The 21807-nt window shown below is 58.4% G+C and overlaps 1 protein-coding gene across 5 annotated transcripts in view; it reads right to left on the bottom strand.

Moving 5' to 3' along the window:
* Nucleotides 1-3409: 3409 nt before the first annotated feature.
* AP3B2 (adaptor related protein complex 3 subunit beta 2) overlaps nt 3410-21807 on the bottom strand; it is a 64211-nt gene continuing 45813 nt past the window's right edge. For all 5 annotated transcript variants that reach the window (XM_038420026.2, XM_038420024.2, XM_038420023.2 and 2 more), the window contains 7 exons: nt 21165-21240; nt 15791-15897; nt 14680-14911; nt 13668-13752; nt 12620-12717; nt 4752-4890; nt 3410-4070 (listed from right to left, as the gene is read on the bottom strand). In XM_038420026.2, coding sequence (XP_038275954.1) covers nt 3920-4070; nt 4752-4890; nt 12620-12717; nt 13668-13752; nt 14680-14911; nt 15791-15897; nt 21165-21240 — 888 coding nt within the window. In that variant the 3' untranslated portion in view covers nt 3410-3919. The remainder of the gene's footprint in view (nt 4071-4751; nt 4891-12619; nt 12718-13667; nt 13753-14679; nt 14912-15790; nt 15898-21164; nt 21241-21807) is intronic.

Raw genomic sequence — 21807 nt, 5'->3', positions numbered from 1 at the left:
GCCACATGGCCACACTGGCCGGCCCAGGGAGCTGGCTCTGAAAGCCATCTGGTCTGGTGGGCTGGGCTGGATCCTGGGCCCTGCGGGGCACTGTATGGCCCTGCAGATGCACTGCCCTCTCCTCCCGTGCTGGGCACCCAGATCTGAGCACGCTAGACAAGATTCGGCTGTGAGGGCTCTCATTTCTTACAGCGTCTCGGCTTAGTCCTTAGCATGACTGGGAGAGGCTGATGACTCCGGTAAGCGGCCCCGCCTGCATCCAGAGTCTCTCAGCCCTGCAGAGTCTGTGCTGATCATTCCAGCTGGCTGCAGCCACCGCTCAGCTTCTCTGAGCATCCCCTTTAATCCTCACCTGGCGGAGGGAGCAGGCCTCCTTCAAGCTGGATACTCCTTCGCTGCCTTGGGCTCCCTGCAGATTTCTGGCTCAGCCCTCGGCCTGGGCCTGATTCAGCTGTGGGAGCTCCCTGTCATGTGGCTGTGCTAACTGTCCCCAGCTGTGGCGGAGAGCTGAGCCAGGCACGGGTGGTACTGGACCAGAAGGGCCCCATCAGCCTGGGACACGCTGCCTCTGCCCTTCTCAGGGTCTCCCCCACCCTGTGCCTGGCACCCGTATTAGATCGTGAGCCCTTCAGGGCAGCACCTGACACAGGAGGTGCCTGAGCTGTTGGGGCCACTTCCGTAATACAAATAATAATAACCCGCTCCGGGATGGGGCTCTGAGGAACTGTGGCCATGCATGCAATCAAATGACTCCCGCTGTCCCCTAGCGGCTTGCCAGAGCTGGCCATCGCAGCTCTGGCAGCCGCAGCTCCGGGCAGTGTCCAGATGCCAGTTTTCATCTGTGGGGGGCAAGGAGCCGTGTTGCGCTGACCCCGGACTGACCAGGAGGAACGTCGCTGTGCTGCAGTGGGTCATGTTCCTGGCACAGACACCAGCTGGGGCTGGGAGACCCTCCGGGTCCTTCAAGCCAACTGGCTGTTTCACAGTTCCACCCCGGGGTAACTGAACACTACACCCCACGTTCTTCCAGCCCAGGCCGGTCCTCCCACCCAGCAGAGCTGCTGTGCCATGAAACCACAAGAGGTGAGGAGAGGAGCAACAAGTACACTAGGCGTTACCCAAAGGCCGCAGGGTGCACCAAAGAAACCTGCCTATGCTCAGCCGAACCGTCCCCCGGAAGAACAAATGGCATCAGCCCCAGGACCCACAGACAGACACAGTGTACCGAGAACAACTGCAGGTACTGGAGCGGGGGGAGGCGCAGTGTGTTTCCAGGCAGGCTTGGGAGCAGCAGAATGGGCCTGCTGCAGAGGGAACAGATGAAGGGAGCTGCCATCCAAGCCCTGAGATGGGTGAGATCCTGGGTGCTCTGGGGAATGCAGTCCCTTGCTAAAGAGTCTGGTTGAAAGCTGCTGCAAGGGCACCTATAGGGTATGGTCTAGTGGTTAGAGCAGGGAACTGGGCTCTGTGGCCAGGGGTGAGTCCCAGTCCATCTGTGCCTCAATTTCCCCACCTTTGTAAAGGGCTTGGGTTCCCTCAGTGGGAGGAGCCAAATGCTGGTGGTGTTATAACACAGCAAGGGCTGTAGCTTAGTTCAGGGTCCCAGCATGTGTTAGTCTGGATGCTAATGGGTTTGGGCCTTGCTTCTCCCTCAGGGCCCAAGACCAGCCCACAGGTTGGTGTCATGGCCAAAGGTTAAAGGGGCCAGTTGGCCTGGCAGGTTGTGAGGGAAGCAGGAGATTTCTCCCAGGGGCACTGCTCCCACAGCCAGCCCGTCCCCGGGTGTGAGATGGGCAGGGAGCCTGGGCCAGCACCAGGAGCCTGACTGGTCTGTGCCAGTGTTTGTTGGTGGCAGGGGTTGGCCAATTTCTGCATCTGGGTGGTGGCAGTACTATCCTGGAGGTGGCCAGAAGCTGCTGTGGAGAAGGATGCCCTTGGTTGCAGCCCAGCAGGGCATCCCTCCCTGCAGTGCACCTCAACCCAGTGCCAGAGCGTCAGTTCTTGGCCTTTCTCCTGAGCCAGCCAGGGAGGGCCCAAGGCAGTGGGGAGGCCTGTGATGTGGACACTCACCGCTGACCTGGGGTGAAAGATTCCCTGTCCCACTGCCAACTTCCTGGGAACATGCTGTGGGCACTGTAAGCCCACGCCAACCTGGTGCCCACACTTGAGAATCCCTAACAAAGGGCTCAGGCTCCCCCCAGCTTCACGGGAGAGGTTTGGGTCGAGGTGCTGGGCTGGGCCCAAGTTGGGTGGCACCTCACCCTGGGTGCTGACTGCCGTATGTGGCGCTGAAGAACACTGTAGCAGTAGATCCAAAAATCTGCCCCCTCCAGGGGGCTGTCCTCGTGCTCCACCTGCGGGGTGATTAGCCTCGCCTCTTGGCTGCAGCTGGGCAACAGGCATCATGCCATTGAGTGGCCTCCAGAGGGAGTGGCCCACAAGCCGCCCCAGAGTGCCAGGAGGGACTGAGGCCAGGCTGGCCGAGCGGGGCCTGGGCAGGGTGAGCTGGGCCCTTCACTTGGCCCCATGGAGATCCCTGCAGCGGGGGTCTGCTCCCTGGCGAAGAGCGGGGCCCTCGCTGCAGCTTGCTGTTAATGGGGATTCCCCTCTCCCTGTGCGGAGCTGCCATGTAGGGTCACTGTGTGGTGCTTAGAGGCCACTAGCCTGCTCCCCAGAGGCAGCTGCAGTTTGGGGGGAGGTGCACTTGGTGTATGGCGGGCGTGTTGAGTGGCTATGTCTGTGAGGGGGACTAGCGAACACACGGGCTCTCCCCAGCCCCCTGCCCTGAGCTCTGCAGTGCCAAGGCCTCACTTCCCCACTGCATTCCTGCCCCTCCCTCCCAGGGCCCCCCTCTGCAGGCCTGAGGGCTGCACTGGCTGGAAGGTGGGGCTAGGCCAAGGCTGGGGCAGGGCTCTTCAGAGCAGAAAGCGCAGAGAACCCTTCTATAGGTGCAGAGCCTGAGGACTCTTCCATCTCCTCCTGGCAGAGGGGCTAATACCGCCCCAAAGTGGCATCACCCATGGGGAGCACTGATCTAGGGCTGGCTGCCCCCTTCCTACCCTCTGCAAGCCCAGGGGAGGTGGCAGAGGGGCTCTCTGGACCTCCCCACCTCTCTTGTGCTAGGCTCACTCCAAGCAGCATATTTCCATGGCATCTCTCCTCCAGGGTGTTTGCCAGCAGGGCCCCAGGTGCTGGATCTTGCAGATCAGGATGCTAAGGCCCCCACCTGTTCCCATAGCAAGGCTGTGCCGAGAGGTGACAGCCTCGCCGCCCCCTTAGACTGGGGCCTGCATTACAGGGCCGGCTGCCAGCCAGCTGGGACTGGAGAGGCTGCAGAGCCTGAGTGGGATGGGCACCTGGGCAGACCCACTGGGGGCTGGAGGAGTGATTCCACACACAAGGCAGAGCTGGGAACGGGGCAGTTTCCAAGGGATTATATTGAGGTTCCTGGTCATAATAAATAGAGCTACAGTGAGACCAGCACAGAGTGACTTCACGGCACGGGAACCATGGCCACACTGCTAGGGCACCAGCAGGGCTTGCCCTCCACTGGCTGCTGCTCCGGTACCCACCCCCAAGCTCAGCAGTCTTCATCTGCTCCCCTCCCTCATCCCCGCTCCTTAGGGACACAGCCAGGTCTCAGGGGGAATAAAAACCTCCAGGGCACTGGCTGTGCACCAGGGCGGGGTGGTGGTGGAACGGGCCGAGGGGGAACTACGGACAGTTAGGAGCATCCCGTCTCGGTTCCCAGGCCGCGGAAAGGGGTGGGAGGAGCAGGTCTGTCTGTCACTGCTGCCAGCCAGTGGAGGGGGGCTGAGATGTGGACAATGGAAGGTGCGGAGGGGGGATCTCGGTGGGGGAATGGGCAGGATGCTGTTCACAGGCTGTGGGGGGATGGGGAGGAGCAGCAGCCTCCTGGTCACTGTGCCAAGGCCTGGCTAATGTCCTGCACCAGCATGGTGCCAATCACCATCTTCTCACTGTTGACAGTTAGGTGGACCCTGGCTCCTTCCTTCCTCTCCAAGGTGATGAGGACGAGGCTCCCGCTGGTGACCGTCTTGGCAGCGAACCTGCCCATGGGAAAGGAGGGGGTGTGAAGGCGCTGTCCTAGGGCAACGCCCAGCTGTGCCACTCTCGCTGATCCCCGGGGCTGCAGCCCAGGGACAGAAGAGGCAGCCCTGAGGCAGCGACAGCCTGTGCCTCTGCACTGGGCCTTAGCCATCCCTTGTGCCTGCATAGCACCGGAAGGGGCACACTGGGGGCAGAGACTTCCCGCCGACGGCTGCTCCATTCACCCACCTGGTGTGGCCAGATTGCTGACCATAGAGCTGCCTTGCAAACCACGGGGGAGCTGGGCCACAGCCTGGAGCCCCTGTCCGGACAAGGGACTGCCATAAGCAGCATGCCGGCGTCACATCCACTTTACAACAGTGTCCCCTGGTACTAATCTAGCCCAGGAACCGGCAGCCAAAGGCACCAGGAGCCGATGGGTCCCAGAGCAGCACTGGCAAGGTCAGGGAGGGCAAATGAGTAGAACATGGACCTGCCCCAGCCAGTGCCTGCCTGTTTCCCAACAGGGCAATAGGGGCTCTGGCCACAGCCCCTCTGTAACCACGGCCCCTTGGTGTGGTGCTGTCTCCCTCTAGGGGTGGCCGGCTCACAGAGGGAACCTGCTCCAGCCTGGGCTACCAGGGCTGCTCCTTTCAGCTCCAGCAGTTGGGACTTGTGTGTGTAGATCAGGGTCCCCCCACCTGTACTCATTGTCTGCTCCGCAGGGCACGCGGCTGACGTTGGCGGCCGCCGTCACTTGCTGGATGATCGTGTGGTCGCTCTGGCATTTGTCCGGCAGCGTCAGCTTCTCCATGATCTCACTCATTCCTGTCAGCTTGCCTGGAAAGGGGATTGGGGGGGTCAGCCTGGGGCAGCTCCGCAAAGGGCTGGGCGGAGCCATCTGTGTGGCTAATCCGGTTTAAAGGATGGATGTGGCCAGGGCTGCATCCAGCCCCCCGAGACAGGCACCTTCCCTGATTTGAATGGCAGGGCTGAGCTGCTCGAGGACCCTCCCTGCAGCGGCCGGAGGAGGCAGGGCTGCGCCTTTGGCAACAAGGACGAAAACCACGCAGGGAGCAGAGGAGAACTTCGTGCACTCTTGTGTGTCCAGCAGAGGGCACCAGCTCCCTCTCTCTGGGATGCCTGGTGTCAGAGGGATCAGTGGGGCTCCAGCAGACTGCCCCAGCGGGGTGGGACGGCTCCGTCCCTCCCTGTGCTCCCAGGGCTGAGGCCTTTTCCTGCAGTAAGCAGAGCTGACACAGAGCCACATCCTCACATTCCATCTACAGTGCATCAAAACAGCATAACATGGGGCTGTTCAGAAGGCGCTCCTGTCCTAATAGCACCCGCTATCGCCAGAGAAGCAGATCTTCAGGTGGCTAAAGAAAACTGTGTCTGATGGCAAGGAGCCACTTCTCAACAGTTCTGACTGTGAAATCTCTACTTCTATTGTTTGGCCTTTATGGTCTCTACTTCGCTATTGTTTATCTCTGTAGGGTCTCTGTCTGGTTCTTCGATTGTGTTTGATACAGAACTGATTCTGCAAGGTGTAAACTGACTAATGTGATGGGGTCTGATTGGTTAAAGAATTGTTTCATAATGGGCTAGGATGGGTGAAAAATTTGGTTTTGTGGGACTTTAGTTTAAAATGATTGGTTGAGGTACAGTTAAGTAGGACCCACATTTTAACTATATAAACTGGGGTCCAAAGGGAAATTCTTTGGAACCTAACTTCAGGACGCAGCCCACGATCAGAGCTGCCAGACCTCAACAGCCTGCCAACTACACCTTGCGAAAACAGGAACCCCAAATGACCTAATCTTGACTGGCCAGCAGGAAAAATTTGCCTGTCTTATTGGCAGTGGTGAGCATAGTATGCTTAGCGTGTGCATTCTATTTTGGGAACTGTTAATAAATAGAGGTTAAGGACATTACTGTGTAAAGCTCTTTCACTGGTAAAAGGCCCTGCAAACCTGCAAATGAGTACGCCCTGAGCTCTAGGAACTGGGTGAGGGTGCATGCCTTTCGCCCCGAGCCCTAGGAATTGGGAAAGGGTGGAGGTGCCTAAATGAACTGGATGATGCCTTGAGGCCACAGAACGGTAAAGGTGGGGCACCCTAGAGTGTGCGGGTAACAAACCGATGCCAGGGACCAGCCCACACATGACTCTTCCAGACACCAGCTCCACCCAGCATCTGAGGTCCCACGTGGACTCGTTCTGCCTGGGCCAGCACCGCCCCAATAGATTCTCCAGCGAGAACATGGCTGGCGGGTCAGGCGATGACGTGGCCAGGAGTCAGGCGGGGGTAGCTGTGTCCGCGCCAGGCTCTCCAAGCCTGCCAAGCAGTGCTGGGCAGGGCCAATGGGCCGACTCTAGTGGCACTGTAACAAGCTCCTGTTGTGCCTTGCAGCTTATTTCAAACATCAGAGGAAGGAGCCAGCTGGCCCCATGGGGCCCCAGGAATAGTGTGCTAACTATATATGCACCAGACCTAAGGGCACACCCTGCTGCTCCAGCTGATTTCTAATACACAACACAGTGAGTGCCATGAGAAGGTCCACAAACTATTTAAAGGGATACTACCTATGTACTACATCAATGGAACAAGAGCCCGGAGGGCTGCAGAGTCCCTGTTCACAGGGGCTGGGAGAGATAGTCCCTTGGGGGCTCCTCCCAATTCACCCCAAGCCCTGGGGTCCTAAAAGGCCTGAAAACCCCCGCAGTGACTGAGGAGGAGTGGCGGTGAGCCCAGGAGCACTTCATGCACTGGCTGGGGGTGTCATGCCCTCCCTAGGGCAGGCCAGCTCCCCATGTCCTGCCCATGTTGGTTTTGACACTGGGCTGGGCCTCCTGCACTGGCTGGCCACAACCCGTTACTGAATGAAGTCAGAGAGTTGAACCCTGTCTGGGGCTCCCCACATGAGCTCATCTCTGGGACGGCTGAATCTCAGTCCCCCAAGGCTGGGTCTGGGTCCAGTGTTCCAGTCCCCACAGTGCAGTGTTTGTAGGGGGAGCTTTGCCACAGGCTCTGATCCCACTGAACTGTAACTGCTCCTCATAGATTGCTCTGACACCGCACAAGAAATGGCTCAAAGGCCATTAGCTTCACTGGATCTTGTGCAGCCATGTCCTGCAGGCACTGTCCATGGCGGGGGGGGGGGGGGGGGCAAGGGGACATTCCCTCCTTTGCCCTGTGCTAATACAGCTCTCTACCCTGGGCCCAAGTCTCACAATCATCATTAAACCAGCACAGGGTGGCTGTGAAATGCTCCCGTTCCAAGTGAGCAGCATTGTACCATGGGCCCTTCTTATCCAGCCGCCTGCAATAGCCACCAGCAGCTCCTCACAAGGAAGGCAACCCCCCAACACACTGAGCCAGCTGCCTGCTGTTGCCCAGCAGGACAGGAGTTCGTCCTGGCCACTCAGCGCTCGGCTTAGCCCCTGCTGCTGCAGGAGATCTGACCTTAGCCTGCTGGCAGCAGAGCCAGCCATGGCACTATTGGCCACAAACCCATTTGGTTAAGGAGAAAAAGCTAGTAGTAGCAGAAAAAGAAGTAGTTAAAGTAAAGTAGTTATATATCTTGAGCTCGGCTACAGTCAGCTATGGGGTGGGGGTGGGGCTTCCTGCCAGGACAGGCGGGGCCTAGCTGGCACATTGGGGTTACATGAGGCTGGACTTGCCCTAGGGAGATGTACGGGACAGCCTAGGGGAACTGGCGGGCGCCCCCTTGCTCATTTCACCTAGTCCAACGCTGATGCTAGGGACCAATCCGGCACTGGCCCCGGAAGAGGGGCTGGACGGGGCAGCAGGCCTTTTCTATCGTATACGACCAGGATTCTGACATCACCCGCAAGTCCTGCTTTTGGAGAAATAGGCAAACCCCTTCCCAGTGAGGGGGCGGGAATGAGAGGGGTTAACAAGTCTAGTGGGCCAGTGGAAGAGCGCAGGCAGCCAGCCCCATGCGGGAGCCGCCAAACAGTCCAGGGGGGTCCAGCTCCAGCCTGTTCAACTGGGGCAGGCCTGAGGGGGTGATGCTTGCAGTGCCAAGGCTGGTGGGGGATTGACTGTTCGGGGGCATTGCTGTAAAGCTGCCTCCAGCAATGGCCTCAGGAACCATGAGACTCAGCTCTGGTAGAGGCTGCACTGAGCCCGGGCACCCATACCCACAGACGCAGCTGCAATGGGAGGCAGACTGGCACAGGGTGAGCCCCCTCCACGTCCCACCACGGCTCTCTGAGTTGCTGCCTGCCCAGAACCTCAGCACCAATTAAATGAATTTCTTCTAGCTCCCCATACTTCTCTCTGCGCCCCTGTACCCCCAACACCAGCTGCTCTGGCGCTCTGTCCATGGCCCAGTTTGGATCACACCCCCCACCCCATGATCCAGCTGGCAGGACCATGCTTCAGCAAAGGGCCTCTTCCTTTACCAAGCAGGAAGAGCCCTGGGAATGCACATGCCAGCAGCCTCCCCGTTGCCATGCTGGTATGGGAACCCGAGGGATGCTGGCTTACAGCGTGGGACCCTGGGCTCCTCCCTCCCCTTGGCAGGTGGGATTGGCGGGGGATGGCCAAGCCCCTCCTGCAATTTGCAGACAGAGCCCCCTGGCGGCCCTGGGTGCATCTTGCACCCCAAGCTCATGGGCGTGTAAAGCTTCACGTTGATTGGGGGTCCTGACATTGCACTGATGGTGCAGAGCAGTGACGCACCATGATGGCAGCACAGGTATGAGAGGTGGTGGCTCTACCACCCTCCACCAACAGAGGGCACCAAGAAACATCTATTGGAATTTAACTCTTTCGTGTCATGGGCTCCCCTGTATCTGCCTCCCAGGGAACTTGCTGCTGCTAAAGCATGGTGCCTAGCTGGGTGCAGCAGAGGAGGGAAGATCCCTCTGCCATCAAACCTTTCCCATCCCCAGTCTGGGGATTGTGGAACTGGCACCTGAGCACTCCTTGCCTGCAGCTCTCAGGATCTGGCTGGGACTTGAGTATGGCCGCTGTAATTCAACCAGTCAGGCAGGAGCTGGGGGGTCCTGGGTAGCTCCTGGGACTGCCAGGCAGATTCTGCAGCCTCAGGAGGTTCAAATCTGACCTCAGAGCTTCCCTCATCCCCAAGCTGGGCCCATCCCAGAGAGTGCCCAGAGCTGATCTGTAACCTGTTTCCAGGTGAGCTATTAGACACGAGTAGCCCTTGGGACCACACTGGGGAGAATTCCTCCACCTTCCCCACCCTCTCCGAGCTGGGCTCTGGGGATGGTTGGGCCCAAAGTGTGTTACAGCACTCAGAACAGGAGCACGTGCAAGCCACAGTCACGGGTCAATGCAGGCTCCGGCCCAGTGCGGCCAGCTCACAGCACAGAGGGCTCATGTTTACGGTAAGGATGCTGCCAGGAAGCCCCCACTTGGACACCAGGGACCCAGCTCCTGAGCACAGCTCCGAACGCTGCAATGCCGGAGGGCAACTGGTCAAACATTCGTGCCGGATGCTGGCTGGTCCTCTGAACCTCGGGGGGCTGCAGAGTGTGGCTGGAAGCATCCTCAGTGCAGGCTCGGTGGGGGGGGGGGAGATGGTGGAAACTGGGAATGCTACCAGGGCAGTGTCTCTGTGGTATCTGAGCATGTCTGCTTTCCCAACCATTTACATACCGATACCGGGGCCAGGGGCTGAACCTGGCACCTGAGCACCCAGAGCCAGGCCTTGGCCTAGGCAGTGGTACCCAAAGCTTAACAGCCTGCGAAACCCTTTCACTAAATTGTGAAATCTCGTGAACCCCCTCCTAAAAATGAATATTTCCAGGGATTTAAGTTTAAATTTCCTCCGCACTCCACAGGGCTCCTGCTGCTGGACCCTGTTGACTGCCCCAGTCAATTGATCTCCACTGACCTCGGGCTGCAGGTCCTGCTGACTGCCGGGCTCAGGCTGCCAGCTCCAACTGCCCGGCCCCGCTCTCCCTGGGGCTCGGGCTGCCAGCCCTGTAACCGGGTCCACCTCCAATGCCTGGGGTCCTCTGGCCACCATTAGTGAAATTTTTCTGGCGAACCCCCTGCAACATTCTGCGAACCCCAGTTTGGAACCACTGGCCTAGAGGCGTGACTCCACTAGGCTCAGCCCAGAGGGCAAGCCGTGACCACACACAGCCACTCCCGTACAGACCCAGGGGACTCACCAGGAGAGTCCAGAGCCACGAGAGACAGTGAGGTGGAGAGACGGGCCAGCGCCCAGGGTCCAGACCAGGCACAGCAGGGAGTGGGGGCAGGCTTCACATTAATGGGGAGCTCTCCTAGGCCGGCACGGGAAGAAGGTGTGAGCCCTGTGAAGGGAGGGGAGGAGGCAGAGCGGTGGCTGGATGCTCCACCTCAAGGAGAAGGGGCAGTGAGTGTAGGGTGGGAGGGTGATGCACGGTGAGAACGGCAGGGCGGGGGAGGTGACCTGAGCAGCCTGGCATGTGCACTGAGCAGAGGGAGATGGGGGCGGGACAGGAGCTGGCTGAGGGCAGCCCCCGTAATCCCCCTGAGGAGCTGCAGCGCCATGCTTACCGTGGATACTGCAATGCAGGCTGCAGCTGCCCTGGTCTAATGCAGCAGAGCAGCCTGCGGAGCCGACAGCACCAGCATGCACTGACAATGCCTTAGGTGCTCTGCACCCACAGAGACACAGCCCAGCATGCAATGCTCTGCTTGGCTCTGTGCACCCTCTGCTCATAGCAGGGTGGCCCACTGGATGCTGGGAGTGTATTGTCTGATCCCAGCCAGCCCCCCGGGGAAGAGACCGCCAATACGGCAGGCCCATGCCATGACCTGGTCGATGTGGGCCTCTGGATTCTGCCTGATGCTCCTTACTGCCGGGGGAGCTCCATGGTGCCCTGGGAACCTGTCTCCTCCTGAGCCCTCTGGCAGTGCTGCTACACCTCCTCCCTGCCCTGCCCCAATCTCCAAGGCCAGGCCCTAGGCTGGGGACAGGGGCTAAACAGTGCTAGCTTGCTGATCTAGGGAGCAGCTCCATGCCATGGACTCACTATGGGGCTGGCAGCAGAGCTAATGCTACAGCTGGTAGAGGGAGTGGGGGAGTTAAGGGCAGCAGCACCTCCTCCTCTGGGAGCTCCTGGAGCTGCGACTTACCTGCACCTGTCCTTAACAGCTGTGCTAAGGAAAGCAAGGATGCAGAGGGGAATAAAACTGGTGTTAACATCAGCCACTGGCACAGTCCCGCCAAGTGCAGTGCAGGGAGCCCCCCCTGTGCTAAGTTGCTGCGGGGGCGAGAGCTAGAAGTCACACAAGCATTAACTGAGAGGTGCTACCAGGCAGTGGCGGATTAGCCACTGGACCTATGGATCCTGGAGCCCCGGGCAGGCTGGGAAAGCCCCCGCGCCATGACCCTGCTCCTGGGTAGCAGCACCGGGCAGGCGGGGCTGTAGGGGAAATCCCTGAGCCTCTTGACCCTGCTCCCTGACGGTCGGTTGGGGGAAACTCCCGCCCGCCCCCACCCCCACTACTTGGCGTCCACACTGGGTGCAGCAGTGGGGGCACCCCTGACCCCACTCCCCAGCAGCGCCGGGCGGGTGCAGGGGCGAGGGAAGCCCCCCGCACCCTTCTGACCCCATCCCCAGCAGAAGCTGGGGGGCAGCAGGGGAAGCCCCAGCACCAAGACCCCCGCTGTAGCCCCGGGACTGGAGGAGCTCTCACTATCTGCTGCGACCTCAGGGTTAGGAGAACTCTCACTCTCTGCGGCAGACTGTGGCTGTGGCTGGGGGACAGAGCTTCTCCAGTCTTGGGGCTGCAGTGGGGGGGGGCAGAATGGGGAGTATCCTGGGTGGAAGAGGAGCAGGGCCCTGGGGAAAGGGCAGAAAGGGGTGGGGCCACATGCAAAGGGAGTGAAAGGGGATGGGAGGGGCCCCCCCGACTTGCTCTGGCCCAGGGCCCCAGGAAACCTTAATCTGCCTCTGCTACCATAGGGGCCCTGTTGTGATGGCAGAAAATGAGACTTGGGCAAACGCTCCTCTTGGATGCGCCCAGCTGGTCTGGGCTCTCATATCTGGCTCCCCCTGTTGACCAGGGGCAGATCTGCTGCATCCAGAGCCTACGGCTATCAAGTGGTGCCCAGGGGAATGCTGCTCATCAAAGCCAGGGAGTGGGCAACAATGGAAGTAGACTGACTTGGATCAGGCTCACCCTGGTGCAGGGAGCCAGTGCACCCAGCACAGGCTCAGAGATCCCAGCTGTGCTCTCCTGGAGAAGCAGTGATGCCCATGCACAGTGCACAGCCCTGGGGCACTGGCCTAGTGGCCAGGAGCCTCGTCAGCCACCAAACCCCCTTTTCAGTATAGGCAGAAGGGGAGCTGGCTGCAGCCAGTCAGCACCTCCTGGTGTGGGATCAGGCCGGGTGAGCCAGTGAGACCTGGACCCATCATTGGCCAGGTGGGGAGGGAAGGGGTCACGAGGTCTTTCACCCTGCTCCGTGTGCCAGGGACACTGGACTCTGGAGATCTCCCTGCTTGGGCTGGGCAGGGCAGGGAGGAAGGCCAGGAGAGCTGTCCAGCGGGCAATCAACATGCTCAATCAACACTCACCTTGCTCCTTCTTGAATTCGTTCTCACTCATGAACACCGGAGCCATGAGCTCTCCCACCGGCGGCTGGATGGAGACGTAGAACTGGCGCGAGTGGGTGCTGGAGGAAACACACCACAGTGAGAAGGACCCAGCCTGGTTGAACCAGGGGAGTTGAGGGCAACTGTCAATCCCCACCATGCTCCGCCCTGCATGCCAAGCCCAGCTCACCAACAGCGGCAGCCACTCCTTTGAAAGCGCTCCAAAGCCCTGTGCAAAGCGGGAAGGTGCCACTGCCCCCCTATAGGGGTGGGGAAAATGAGGCACAGGGGAAGGTCAGAAGGAGACCCCACCAGTGCTCAGCAGCCAATGCAGCAGCTTGTTACCACCCAGCCCTTGATGCTCTCTGGACAGCAGGGGGAAGGAGCTCATCCACCCCTAACAGACACTAGTGCCAGCAGGGGGTTGGGAATGGGACTAGACACCCTGTTCCAAAGCACATGCTCTCCCATGTCAGGCAGTGGGGCAGCCCAACAGCTCAGTGCCAGGCAGTGCCGTGTGACAGGCTATGTGCCCACTGCTACCTAAGAGAAGGTAGGCCCTGCCTTAGTCCCCTTCTAAGGTGTGGGGGGGAGGGCTCCCAAGCTGTGCCAGGGGGCAAATCCTCAGTGGTGCGGGAGTCACTGACTGATGGGGCCAGGAACAAGAACCCTTCTCTGCTTCCTGTAGGGCCCATTTGTGAGCCCCCTCTCTGATCAAAGCAGCTGCACTTGGGCTAGAACGGCTCTGCTGTGGACTCACGTGGGGAATCAAAGCCACCCTGCGCTGGTAACACCTGAACGCCTGGCATTACAGCTCCACTAGGCTCTACAGCCACCACCCCACTGAGATGAATGGGACAGAGCACTGCAGACAGCCCTGCCCCGGGGTCCCAAGGTGATGTGTCTGGTGGGCCGGATCTGTGGCCAAGAATCTGACACCAGCCCAGCCGAGCGCTGACGAGGGTCCTCGAGCCATGCTAAGAGGGATAACTCCTGCCTGTGCCCATGGGGGGCAGGGAGGGGAACTCACCACAGCTGGAAGTTGGCTGCCTGGGTGGAGTCGCAGAAGTCGATGCCCATGATTACATTGGCGGTGTCGCCAGGCGCTAAGGACTCTAAACACAGGGACAGTGCATGACTGCAGACATAGCTGTCTCCACCTGGGCTGGGCCAGGCTGGCAATGCACACAGTCATGGAATCCCCTCGGGCTCCGGAAGGGAGCCAAGGGGAATCCCAGCCTGTGATGCATGAACTGTAATGGCCTTAGCCAGCTCCCTGCTGCACATACACCTCGGGCCAGGTCCTTCCAGGAAGCCTACGAGGTCGGGGGGGAGGTGTCCTGAGGGTGCATGTGCAGCCCCCAGCCTGTGACTCCGCCCACAGGGCCCCGGGGAGGAATGCTGCTCACTTTGGGGGAGGGTTCCGCCACCTAGAAGCGCTCAGGCCAGCACGGCTGACTGGGGGCTTCCAGCTGGGACCTCCCAGGTGGTCAGCATGGGAGAGACCAGTGCCAGTGGGGTGAGGATCCATCCCCCATCCCATGACAAACTGGGGTGCAGGTAAAGACACCACTAACCCCAAACACCCCCCCATACAGTGTGCCTGGATGACAATTAGGGCCCCATTCTAGTCCCCCCGGAAATGACTCCTAGGAGACAGCAGCTGCAGCACGTGGGCAGAGGGGCCCAGGATCGTGCCCCAGGCAGGTACCTTCTCTGCCCTACCCCCCTGATTTCGGTCCACAACTGAGCAGCTGGGCCCCCCTGCCCAACACAGAGTGTTTGGTGGCAACAGCCTAGCTGAGGGGCTTGCAGCCTGGCCCTGGCAGCGGGAGGGCCTGGCCGCCTGGGCTCCCACTGGTCAGTGTGAAGCCCGCGTCCTGCAAAGCCCAGAACGTGCACCACGCCAGGGAGCCTCACTCAGTGGGCAGAGCCAGGCCTTGCCACCGACTTGCTGCATGAGCGCCCCTGGCTGCAGCCCTGAGAGAGGGAGCCTGCCTTTGGGAGCCCCGTCATCCCAGCCCAAGGCCAGCCGGCTTTACCGATCTCCTGGAACTCCTGGATTCGCATCCCGGACAGCAGCTTGGGCTCGCTGACCCGCAAGTTCTTCACCTCCGACTCCGTATTGTTGGAGAACTGGATCTGCACGGCCACCATGTGGGGGTCGGGGGGGAAGGGCTGCCGGTTGAAGTAGTACTCCACCGAGAGCCCCTCGCCCGCCATGCGGTGTAGCAGCTCGTAGGTCTTCATGGTGCTGAATGCCGGGCTGAGCATCTGGGCGGAGGGAAAAAGGCCATTGGCACATGCCACGGGTGAGATGCAGGCTGGGGAGCAGCGATGAGCCGATCCCTATGCTCTGAGGCAGGGGAAGTGAAGGAATCACTTCAGGAGCCGGTCCTACCTCCATCGCTACCTGCAGATGCCTGAGGCCCTGGGCTGGGGGAGCAGGACTCTGGGTGGCTGGGCTGGGCTTGCAAGTTCTTCCCCCTCTTGAGCCATGACGCTGGAACAATTTTTGGAGTGGGGGTGCTGAGCTGCACCCCTCTTACTCCTGTCCACGCCCCTCACTGCCCCCTAGAGCTGGGGCTGGGAGCAGGGCCGTGGCTCTGGGAGGGGGGGGGACGCGGAAAGGGCTAAGGTGGTGGAGGCTAGGGCCAAAGCTAGGGGCGGGTGCGGAGCCCTGGGCGCGGGGCTGGCGGCCGGGATCCTAGGGCCAGCAGTGGAGCCCTGGGGGTAGGGGCTGAGCAGGAGCCTGGGCTGGCAGCAGAGCCCCCAGGCGCAGGACTAGCAATGAGTGGGAACTGGGGCCAGCAGCGGGGCAGGCAGCCAGGACTCTGGGCAGCAGGGGCGCAGGGCCAGTGACCAGGAAGCCAAACGTGAAACCTGGGGGTCCTGCAGCACCCCCACATCCCTACTTCCCGTGCCTATGCTCTTGGGGTGGCCTAGCTCTCCTGAAGGCACCCCAGGGCTTACCTGCTGCCCCATCACTAACTCCTAGTCCCCCTCAAGTGGGGGTGCACCAGGGATCCCCCGGCAGAGTGCAGTGCAGGGGAGACTTCACCGCAGCTTTCTAGGCCTCCTTATGTGGCGCTCTGGAAGGAGGGATCCAGCGGCAGGGCCGCCGTCCCAACATGAAGAACCGGAGTCACTCACAGTAGGAACGAGCGAGGTGTCGGTCAGCGTGAGTCCCTCCAGGTCAGTCACCAGGCTGCTGGAGACGATAGCTGGAGAGGAGGCTGGCTGCGGTGGAGCGGGGGTGACTGCAACGCAGAGACAAGTGGGGAACAAAGGGTTAAGAACCAGTGGTAGCCAGGACTGTCGAAAGCCCAGCCCAGCCTGGCAGGACCAGACAAGTGGAGGCGGGGAGGGTATCACGGGTTATGAGTCTCCTGAAGCCTGGGGTTTGTTCTCCCATCCCGTCAGTGGTGGAGGTGGAGGGGATTGCGCAGGTATCGCCCTGAGCCTGGGGGCAACATGAGCCCACCCTCAGTGGCTTGGAAAGCGGGACACCCAGGAACGCCCAGCAGAGCCCTCTGCTGCCCCGTTAGCAGCCCGGTTGGGCTGGCAGCCGCCTGATGAGACTGCAGGAAGTAGCTGGGAGTCTGGGAACCGCTGGGCATGGGAGTGGGGCACTGCCCTGAATACAGACTATGAAACTGACAACCAACTGCAGAGCAGAGCTGAGTGTGGTGCCCCCTTGGGCAGGTGTCATCCAGGCCCAAGCCCAGCCCAAGGGCGCTGCTCACTCTGCTGCTTCCCAGAGCCTTTGGTTTTTCTCTAAGCCACCTCAGTGGTGCTGAAAGGTGCCAGGCCCAGCCCAGCAGCCACAGCACTGTAAGTGGCAAGGCTAGTGCCCGATGCACCACCCAGCCCTGCCATGGATGGGGCGCTAGGGCTGAGAGGGCTGCTCTATCTCCAGGGTGCGCTCACTCCTCAGCCCCGCTCCCTTGCCCAAAAAGTGAGTTAGAGGCCAGCTGGGAGAATGGTTTTGTGATGGGAACACAGAGAGGGCAGAGACTCAATTCACCACCCCATTGAGAGTGAGGGTGGCTGTGTGGGTGAAGCTCTAGCAGGGGAAGCAAGAGACCTGGGCTCTATTCCCAGCTCTGCTGGTGACCATGAGCAAATCAGGTTTTTCTCAGTGCCTCTGTTTCCCCATCAGTTCACTTTTCATCCAAGAGCTTAACAAAGGTGATCAGTAGCATCACCCCCATTTTACAGATGAGAAAACTGAGGCACAGAGAGAAGAGATTTGTGCAAGGTCACCCAGCAAAGCAGTGTAGAACCAGGACTAGAACCCAGGCCTAGCCACTAGGCAATGCTGCCTGTAGGCCTCCCTGGGGGATTGGGGAAGGATTCACTAGTATTTGTAAAGTGCTTTGAGATACTTGGCCAGAGAGAAGCAGGGGATTGTTAATTTGAACTGGCTGAAAACTTTCCACTGAAATAATTTTTTTGACAGAAAATAGCTTTTTCTTTGGTGACAAAACCAGATATTTTCACACACAAAAAATCCATTTCCATCAGAATCTGTAGGGTTTTGTCACAAACCCTAAACAACTTAATGTGTCAGTTTCTGGCAACCAATTTTTTTTTGATTTTACACAGAAATTTCAATTCTCAGCAAGCAAAACACAAAAAAATTGTTCACATTTTGGTCAATTTAGATTAAATCCAAACCAAAAATTATTTGTGCCAACATTTTTCATAGATCAGAATTAGTTATTTAGTTGTACTCCGGTAACCTGGGAGTGCTAGGTGCTGCACAAACACAGAACCAAAAGCTGGCCCCTGGCCCACAGGGCTGCAATGTCAGAGTCTTTAGCTTATTAGTCAGACTTTCCACAGGCCGCTCTCCATCACCCTGGACATCCAGGGACAAACCCAACCTGATCTACATGGGCCAGCACCACACGGCACAATTTTGGGGCCGGGGTAGACTCTTGTGCTATTTATGTGGGATGGGCTCACTCATCTTAGAACGTGGCTCTTTTCTCCTTAACTAGAGGACAGTTTCCCAAGGTCCTGGAGGGTGAATTCCCATGGGGGAGTTTCTCTCCTGCCTGGATCCCAGGTGCCCACTCAGAAACTGAGAGAAAGGAGGGTGGAAACTAGGGACACTAGGTGAAATTCCCCCCCCCCCCCCGTGCAGAGGGCTGGGCAAGGCCTAGGCACCTGAAGAAAAACACGCTCCCAGCATCTGTAGCCACATCATAAAGAAAATATCAAGGCTCCCTCAGCACCATGGACAGATCACACAGCTATGAAGAACCAATCAGGAGACAGCTCATGAGCCCAGTGGGCGGGATATCAGAACTATATGCATAAGCACTCCCTCCCCGTGCAATGACATGGGCGCTACCCCTTTAGAGCATGCAAAGGTCCCAGAGTGCTTTGCAGGCAATGATGATTACGCCAGGGCCAGGGAGACATTAGTTACATTTCACTGTGGACTAAGAAGAGCGGAGGTCTATTTCCAGCTCAGCCACTGGCCTGCTGGGCAACCTTGGGAAGTCACTTTCCTGACCCGTCCCTCAGTGTCCCCATCTGTAAATAATGATACTGCCCTCCTCTGTGAACCCCTTTGAGATCTAGGGATTGAAAGTGCTGTATTAGGATGAAGGGTTACTATGACAACAAACAACAACAAAGGGTTGCACTCTAAGTCATAAGGACAGGCAGAAATTGGAACCCAGGAGTCCTGGCTCCCTGGTCCTCTCTAACCACTAGACTATACTACTACAAAATCTAGTCATTCTCATCCAGCCCCTTCTGGTCTCCTTCCCTGGGGCTCGCTCTGTCACCAAACACAGGACCCCACAACAGAGCCAAGCTGCTCCACAGCCTCTAGGGCACCCCTCAGAGTCTTGTCTCAGCCTCCAACTTCCCCACATGGAGCTCAGGCTGTTCCTGAAGGGGGTTGTCTCATCCTTTGCTCATTCCTTCCCCGAGAAGCCACATTTCCCAGGACATCTGCTCTTAAAGGGTTCTTGGGCCGTAAGGGATACCTGGGGTCCTGTGCACACACTGAGTGTGACATTGCCCCTGTCCTCAAAGTCTGTCCCAAGGAGAGTCCCTGTGTCTTTACTGCACACCCCTCTCCCCAGGCTCCTGGCCCTGGCTGCCCTGCAGGCTCAGCTGCGGAAGCAGGCTTTCCTAGCATCTGGGCCACACACTGCCTTGCCTAGAGAATGGTTTTAACTTGCAATGCCGCATTACCCATGCTACTGGCATGGAGACAGGGCCACGCATCAGGCTGAACACAGGATGCTGAGCCCACAACACGACAGTGCAGAGTGCGAGCGAGACACCACTGGGGCTCTGGTGTTACACTCAGCATGGGAGTGAGAACAGACTAACCCACTGCAGTGGTGGCATTAGGCACATTCCCCCTTTGCAGTCCCAGAGGGCCCCCTGAAAGCCAGATTTGGCCCACAAGGGCCTTCTATTTGGCTCACTGGGCATCAGATGCTCCTCCTGGCTCCCCGCTGGGGGATCCGCTGTAAGGATGGCCCCGCTGCCTGGCTCCAACTCTGCCTCTGGCCAGCTGGAGCCGCATAGCAGCAGAAACCCCGGTGGGAGCAGGAAGGAACAGTTGATGCCTGGCGGGCCAAACAGAAGGCCTTCACCAGCGGCTCTGGTCCCTGTGCTCCCCTGCAGTGCCAGGTGCCCCTTTCCCTCCCCTGCAGAGCATCCTCCAAGTTGCCATGTGCCAGGCCCAGGCCTCGGTGAGGGGTGCTCAGAGGTGGGTCAGTGCAGGGATGCTACAGCCTAGGAGCAGGCAGGGGAGCACAGGGAGGACACAGAGGTGGAGCCAGACCTGAGTAGCAGGACCTCTGGGACAGCAGAGCCCCCAGCTGGGAGCAGAAGCCAGGCACAGGCAAGAGGAGGTGGGGATAGGACAGGCTCTGGGGGGAGCCACCTCCTGTGTCCCCCACTGTCCCCATCTTCCTCCCAGATAGGGCCCCCAGAATTGAGCTTTTCAGGGAGCCCTGTCAAGTTATTGACTTGAACTGGGAACATATAGAACATGGCTGCAACCAAGGTCCTGTAGTAGCACCATATCTTGTATAAAGGGGGTCAAATAAGGTGTCTCAGACAAGGTTATGGTTTGCTGGTTATGATTATGCTGTCTATATGTGTGTATCATTTTTGTAGTTAAAGTTATGAATATTGGCTCTATACCGTCTGTAGTTCAAACTTATGCTGTACTTCTGGGTGACACCCCAGACAAGTTGATGTCAGCTCTGCCTAGCCTGCTTGATGGCCCATTAAGGACCATCAGCTATACAATTGACTCATTGAGAGAAGGCAGACATGCCATGGGACTCAGCAAGGCATGCAGGGACATGCCTATGGACAGAACTCTGAGGTTTTTCCATGCCATGTGATAGACAGCTTGTCTTTGGAACAAAGAAAGAAAGACCACACGGCAAGATTTCAGAGTAGTAGCCGAGTTAGTCTGTATTCGCAAAAAGAAAAGGAGTACTTGTGGCACCTTAGAGACTAACAAATTTATTTGAGCATAAGCTTTCATGAGCTACAGCTCACTTCATTGGACCCGATGAAGTGAGCTGTAGCTCAAGAAAGCTTATGCTCAAATAAATTTGTTAGTCTCTAAGGTGCCACAAGTACTCCTTTTCTTTTCACATGGCAAGAGAATATAAAAAGCTGCTGCAGCTTCTCCATCTTGTCTTCAATCCTGCTTCATACCTCTGGAGGGACTTTGCTACACTGAAGCTTTGATCCAAGGACTGAAAGACCCATCCCAGCTGTGGGTGCACTCCAGAGACTTGATTTGAACCTGCAGTTTATTTTATCACTGCTACAAGCCTGAACCAAGAACTTTGCCATTACTGTATGTACTTGATTCCATTTAACCAATTCTAGCTCTCATCTATATCTTTTTCCTTTTATGAATAAACCTTTAGATTTTAGATTCTAAAGGATTGGCAACAGCATGATTTGTGGGTAAGATCTGATTTGTATATTGACCTGGGTCTGGGGTTTGGTCCTTTGGGATCAAGAGAACCTCTTTTCTTTTTCTGGGGTATTGGTTTTCATAACCATCTGTCCCCATAACGAGTGGCACTGGTGGTGATACTGGGAAACTGGAGTGTCTAAGGGAATTGCTTGTGTAACTTGTGGTTAGCCAGTAGGGTGAAAACAAAGTCCTTTATGTCTGGCTGGTTTGGTTTGCCTTGGTGTGCACAGAAACCCCAGTCTTGGGCTGTAACTGCCCTGCTTTAAGCAGTTTGTCCTGAATTGGCACTCTCAGTTGGGTCCCACCAGAACCAGCATCGTTATAGGCCCCCATGGGACAAATGCCACCACTGACTCCCATGAGAGCCAGGCAGCAGGCAGGCAGGGAAGCTACAGATCCAAACAGGGAGGAGGAGAAATGGTAGCAAAGCAGAGGAGAGATGGGGAGATGGCGGGAAGGTGTCAAGAGAAGTCTCCCTGACTCTCTCCCCCGCCCTCCAGCCCATAGTGCAGTGGGGATGAGCCATGGGGCAGCGACACTCACAGTCATCCAGGTCCAGCAAGGAGATCTCCTTGGTCCCTTTCTTGGCGGCCTTTGGAGTGGATTTGCTGCTGGGAGGCTGAAAGAGAGGACAGAGCCGGGGCAGTATGACTGTCAGTAGGCGGGGTGTGGGCAGAGGGCTGGGAAAGGAGCACAGGGCCCTGAGAGGTCCAGCCAGTGGTGAGCTGGAGCCAGTTCTCACCGGTTTGCTAGAACGGGTTGTTAAATTTAGAAGCCCTTTTAGAACCAGTTGTCCAACAACCGGTTCTAAAAGGGCTTCTAAATTTAACCGGCCAAAAGTGGCGCCTTAGGCACCAACTGCACGGGTGTTCCAGCCCTGGAGCACCCAAGGGGAAAATATGGTGGGTGCAGAGCACCCACCGGCAGCTCCTCGCCCCACCCCTGGCCCCAGCTCACCTATGCTCCACCTCCGCCTCCTCCCCTGAAGGTGCTGCCCCGCTCTGCTTTGCCACTGCCCCCAGGCTTCCCGCGAATCAGCTGTTCGCGCAGGAAATTGGGGCAGGCTGAGAAGCAGACCGTGGCTTCCTGCTCAGGCCCAGGGAGGCAGAGGTGAGCCGGGGTGGGGGTAGGGGGACGAGGAAGGCTGCCCGCACCGCAGCAGGTAACCCGGGGGGGGGCACAGGGG

This window comes from Dermochelys coriacea, chromosome 10 (assembly GCF_009764565.3).
Source record: "Dermochelys coriacea isolate rDerCor1 chromosome 10, rDerCor1.pri.v4, whole genome shotgun sequence".
Lineage (NCBI taxonomy): Eukaryota > Metazoa > Chordata > Testudines > Dermochelyidae > Dermochelys > Dermochelys coriacea.
This window is presented reverse-complemented; position numbering and strand designations above follow the sequence as displayed.